The sequence below is a fragment of the Habropoda laboriosa genome, unplaced genomic scaffold (assembly GCF_001263275.1).
Source record: "Habropoda laboriosa isolate 0110345459 unplaced genomic scaffold, ASM126327v1 scaffold67, whole genome shotgun sequence".
NCBI classification, from domain to species: Eukaryota; Metazoa; Arthropoda; class Insecta; order Hymenoptera; family Apidae; genus Habropoda; species Habropoda laboriosa.
Window position 1 is genome coordinate 3,449,430 of NW_017100242.1, and position 6,025 is coordinate 3,455,454.

General features: G+C 36.6%; 1 protein-coding gene across 3 annotated transcripts in view; it reads left to right on the forward strand.

Moving 5' to 3' along the window:
- The window catches only part of LOC108571965 (collagen alpha chain CG42342-like), a 145,851-nt gene that overhangs the window by 137,885 nt on the left and 1,941 nt on the right, over positions 1-6,025 (forward strand). For all 3 annotated transcript variants that reach the window (XM_017934129.1, XM_017934130.1, XM_017934131.1), the window contains 4 exons: positions 1,628-1,654; positions 1,841-1,894; positions 2,798-2,824; positions 5,454-5,489. In XM_017934129.1, the coding sequence (XP_017789618.1) occupies positions 1,628-1,654; positions 1,841-1,894; positions 2,798-2,824; positions 5,454-5,489 (144 nt within the window). The remainder of the gene's footprint in view (positions 1-1,627; positions 1,655-1,840; positions 1,895-2,797; positions 2,825-5,453; positions 5,490-6,025) is intronic.

The following is a 6,025-nucleotide window of genomic DNA, read 5'->3' on the forward strand; positions in this document are numbered from 1 at the left end:
TGTACACACACAGGCACACATGCATGACACGTCGAAACAAATAGAAAGGTATGCGGAAGAGAAAAAAAAAAGAGAAGCATATGATAACAACTTTCGTGCGTGCGTATGTACGTATTAATCGTGAAAAAGTGAGACGCGTCTTGGTTGTTATTAACAAGAGAAAATTATACGAGCAAAGAGAAAAAGACGAAAAAAAAAAGAAAAAAAAGAAAGAGAATACGACCGCGTATTTACGATATAAGGAATACTTGACTCTAACAAATTTTGTTTTACATTGTCCCAATTAATAAACAGAATGTGCATGTGCCTGTGTCCTTTGCTTCTATACGATGCCCTTCGATATTTAACGCTTCTCACAAAACCTCGTAGTGAAATTTTTACCGCTTTGCATTTTGCTCCGGCTGCGATCCGACGATCATTGTTAATTTTTACATCTCTTACCACTCTTCTCTTCTACTTCTTCTTCTTCTTTTGTTCTCATTTTTTTTTTTTTTTTTATGTTTTCTTCCTTACTCTGTCTGAGATTGTGCACTCTTCATTGGAAAAAAACAAAAAAAGATCGATTTTTTGAACCTTTGATCATGAACTCTGTCATGTAACAAAAAGAGAAATTAACACGTGTTAATTTGCTGCAACCACGATGGTAAATGTAATTAATTGTTGGATCGTTACGCCATCTTGTAATACATACATAGCGAAGATATTTTTTAAGTCGTGATTGGCATACAAACCATAAATTTCGCTGGTGTTTTTACTTTTTTCTTTTTTTCTTGAATTTAATTAAGCTCCTTCTTTATCTATTCCTATAGCTAACACCTACCGATTGTACTCTTGCCTTGCTCTCGGAAGAAGAAGCTACAAATAACGATATTAAACTAATTTTCAAGCTTTTACTTTCTTCTTTTAATTAATACCTGCGTTATCGTGGATCTGCACAGCGATCGATGCCAATTGCAGTATATATTTTCAAGTATCGTTTAACACATTTACCGCGTAAGTTGTACCTCACACTCGATCGATTTCTTCAGATTCAGTAGATCGTTCCACGTTCAACGCGGCAGAGTAGATCGATTGTAAAAGGTGTTCGCGTTAGAGTTAGTCGTAATTTTCAAGATAGAAACAATCATGTACATACGTTAAATTACTGTAATTAGCACCGTTGGTCACCGGTGACCGATGAGACGCGAGTTTGAAAGATCTGTGTCTGAAAATTGGTTCATCGAAGTCTGCGGTGAATGTGTTGGAAAAAAGACAAAATTGAAATAAAACCGAGTTAATCAATAATTAATTCAGTCTGTTCTGAAATTTGTGGTAAAATCAAACTAAGATAATGTAACACTTGTAAAACTTGAATTACATTTTTGGATATACCTTTATTTAAAAAGGAGATCGATCGTAAAGTAATTGGTATATTTCATTTTATTTCTTTGCGTGTACGGATATATTCGGTTTTCTGTAAAAGAAGAAAAATAAGGATACGTGTTCGGAGAGCTTGGCAAGATGCAATATTGGTGTGAATGATAACGCAAAAGATCGTTTAATCAAATATTTCCGAATAATAAATGACATTTGAATCGGCATATCAGGTAACTTCAATGAATTTGACAAGATTTCCTCTGCCTTTCAGGGGACATCAGGATTAGACGGCATGAAGGTGAGCAATCTTCGGGGAGACCCGTTTAACCATACATTATATTTATGATTTTCGGATCCTCGATTACTACGCTCACACTACGATTTCATCGTTCAGGCATAGATTAAGCTGGTTGCAAACTTAACGGTATTGTTTAAACTTATACGTATAATGTACAATATTCGTTATATTTCTTCGTGCTTACAGGGTGCACAAGGAGAACCAGGCACAAAGGGAGAAAGAGGGGACCCTGGCCTACCTGTAAGTATTCATTATGAGAAATTCCAGGTAGCGCACAGACGTCTTCTTTCAACGTCTCTCAGGGACGTTCGGGTGAAAACTCGAGGACGTCGAAAAGACGTCTCGACGACGTCCACTGTTGCAAATCGGGCGTAAAGACAGAGCAAAACTGTATTTCATTTGAAAAGTGAACGTAGGATTATTGAAGATTGTGATTTTTTTTTTATATCGGTTTCTTCGCAAATTCGAAATTATACTATGAACATTTTCTTTACAATTGTCGTTTCAATTTTAGATTAAAGACAAATTCAGAACTATAGGCACTGTGCGCTGACTTTAGAGAATCTTGAAAACCTCTTAAATTCTTCGCAAGCCCGAAATATGTAAAAGAAAAACTGAACTATTTAATTTTAAAAAATTCAGAAATTTTATTTACCATTGTCGTTTCAATTTCACATTAAACAAGGCACTGTACGGTTTAAAAACGTCTCCAAGACCGCAATTAAAGCGTCCCAAATCGTACATCTTCGAGACGTTCAAATCCAAAATGGAGGTGCAGTAACAAAGAACACCTCTAAGACGTCCTGTGCTATCTGGAATTCACCGCTGCAAAATACATTCGGACGATTTATCGTTATCCAATAATTGTCATTAATCAATACCGGGCTGATATTACGACAATACTTTTACCGATTGTCAGTCCCGAACAATTTATTCGGTGAAAATTGCATTTCGCGTGGAATCGAAGTCGTTCAATTCCTCCCCCTTCCCGTTTCATTAATTAACGGATCCGAAATTCAACGTTCCCTCGTCGATTACCGTCGATGTAACAGTTTAAACGTCTAGAACAATATTTCATCCGGTTTGAAACTCGATTACACTGTTGTCTCGACAACACCAACGGCACATTCTGTTTATCCCCAGGGTACCGATGGAATTCCTGGCGCGGAGGTACAGTGGCATTCGATTATCGCTCGCCCCTCGGTGTGACTGCGACAAAGTCTAACCAGCCCGGGGTAACGACGATACATCTGCCTGATCTACCCCGGGGACTGTCCCAAAACTCGTCTTTTTACTCCCTTTGCACGAAAGAAAAAAAAAAGAAAAAGAAAACGAAAGAAAAGAAAGAAAAAAAGGAGGGGCTGAAATTACATTCTGCGCCTTTCTCCCTCTTTACACCAACGATATTTTTTGCACGATCTGTTTTCGTTCATCCTGCGAACCTTTGCCAGAAGCTTGTTTTCGAGAAAGTAACTCTGAAATACGGGGGAAAGCACTTGTTACTTTTAACCAGATATTTTTTTTTTTTTTTTTTTTGATTTCCTACCCGATCGTATCGTTTCGAGTGGAACGTAATGCTTGAAAAATGAGAAATCTTTCTGATACGACACACTTAAATTTAGATTTCAATTGCGATCTCCAATTGGATTACGAAATATGCAACTCTACATCTTGGCATTGTATCAGAAAATTTGAAGTAATTACAGTCATTTGAGAAAAAAGAAATATGTACTGATATGAAGTAATTTTTGTATCCATTAGTAGCCTGAAAGAAATTGAACTTTTTCTTCTGTTCGTAGGATAGTGTTAAGTTTTGAGCTTTCATTTTTCTTTTTTTTTTTCAATTTTCTTGGGACGATATGAGACTGTGTATCTGTGTACGCAGTGTTCGAGACGGTGTTGTTGCTAATGTGAAATTTACAGTTGCGTTGCGAATTGTCAATGTTGACATTTTGAGTTTACAATGGAGAATGAAAAAAATTGATCGTTAACGAAGGAATCGCGTGAAGTGTTATGCTCGGATTTTAATCGACAGATGGAGGATGGAAAAATAGTCGGACTCGTATTTAACAGTGATACGTGAAGCGAAAATTTTTCACCTAAAATCGACAGGAATTATAGTTACAGGATCGTAACGGTGGGTTTTTGTAACTCGAATTTTCGACGAATCAAAATTTTCTTCTCTTCTGCTTCCTACAAATTTCACTTCCGTTAAAAGTATTGAAATATTTCGCGTTACAATCTCATATTGCGCACATTGCATTCTCGCGAAATAATGAAATCAGAAGCATTTCATCCGCTGCAAACTGGACGTGCGTCGAATATTTTCCGTTTTCCTATCGATTAACGAAATTTCGTTAAAATCCGCGAATAACTGTTTACACGGCTTCCACGTGTGGCTGTAAGTAACACACGATAACGTCAGAATACTCGACATTATCGGCGAAAAGATGTAATCGAACGAGCATGGGAAAAATGCCCCTAAATCGGATTGAACTTTCGACATGTCGATCGATTGGCCTCTCGAAGTACACCCTTTCTGTCAAGTTTCAGCTCCCTGTCCCTATTGTTAGGGCAATTATAGAGTGAAACGTGATTTACAGTTTAAACTCGATTATTTTATACTATCGCGTGGAAAATTGTGAAACGAATGAAAGATACTGTGACCCAGAGCCGCGTTAGACGATATATAGCGTTTCTATATGAAGGGATTGAAATTATAGTGGTGTAAGTCACATTTCCGAAAATTTCGACCCAAGTCTCAGAATATTTCCGAAAATTTCGACCTGAGTCTCGCAATATTTTTGTTCTCTTCGAAATATCAATAAATGCCACTGCAAAACTATATCCGGAGTTGATTGATATTAAATTTCAAGAAGTTTTGCTGTTTTCTTTAGACAAACTTTTGCCACCCACGGCAAAACTTGCGCGATTTTCTTGCCAGTGAACGTGTGAAGACAAGTTCTGGTAACATTGGATACGATACAGTAGCAAATTTGATGCTATTTATTCGATCATTTCTAATGACATTCTCTGTTTCTCGAAATAAGAAAATTGTGAGTTAGACTTATCGACCGATATGTCATAAATTTAATTTGATTTATTATTATTTATTGTTAAATCTCAATAATCGTTTCTTAATTAGGAGCATTTCTGCCATACCTGTCCGACTATAGATTTTACACAAACGCTTAACTGTACAGATACGTAGAGTATCTAACACGAAATCTGCTAATATCCACAATTTGTTGCAAGCTAATTCTTCCAAAAAGTAACTTCCACCTTTCAACGCGCATTCACACTAACGACGAACAATTCTATTTCGTTGCTTCACGGTAACTATAACGAAACCTACGCATGAAAGTAACTACATCGAAAATTTGGTCGTAACAGTAAACAAGTAACTAATCGAATTTCAATCTCGAAGAGAGGGAGAAGCGCATACATATATCCTCTCCACTTTTACACTCGTGTTCTCGAGGAATGTCGTTGAATAGTGAATGCAAACACCGATCGGCCAAATTGTGACACAAAACGCGAAACGGGGAGGGCCAAAAGTGACAAAAAAAAAAAAGGGGGCTAACATTCTTAGCTTACGTTTGCTTGCTTCTTCTTCTTCTTCTTCCAACTAATTCCACGCATTCGTGATCGTAGTCACGTGTTATGCATTTGAGAGAGAGAGAGAGAGAGAGAGAGAGAGAGAGAGAGAGCAACTTTCAATATCGTGCATGTAGAAAAAGAAACGAAGAGAGGCACGACCGTCACTTAACGAATAAATTCTTTGACGTACCAATTCCAGGGACCGAAGGGAGAGAAAGGTGCTAAAGGCGAATCTGTGAGTATTGATGTAATTCGACTATCAGTTTTAAATAATTGGGAAAGAAAAATGATAACGTTTGTCGAGCAGATGTTTTGCTCGGAAATAGTACGATGTCTAATTCCTCGTCCCAGATTGAAAATTGCGAAATTATAAAAAAAAAAAAAAAAAAAAAAAAAAAAAAAAAAATTACTGTTTAATTCACTAATATATTATCATTACCACCGTCATTAATCACGATCAGAAGTATCATCGTCGTAAATGGTTAATATCGTCACTAATTACATTAAGTCACTGATAAGACTAATTAATACCATTTAGTATTAGAATGTCCTGGTATTAGACTGAATCCATAGATATTTCTCTAGCTAATGTGTCGTCACACGAAAGATCTGTTAAGATCGATTTAACACTCACTGACAATATATATATATAATTAAACATTTGTTTGTACAAAGTGTGATTAACCATTGATAAGAAGTAATACGAAATTAGCAAGGAATTGCACGGCAGTTTAAATACGATACCCACCATTTTAACGCACCAAGCATGTG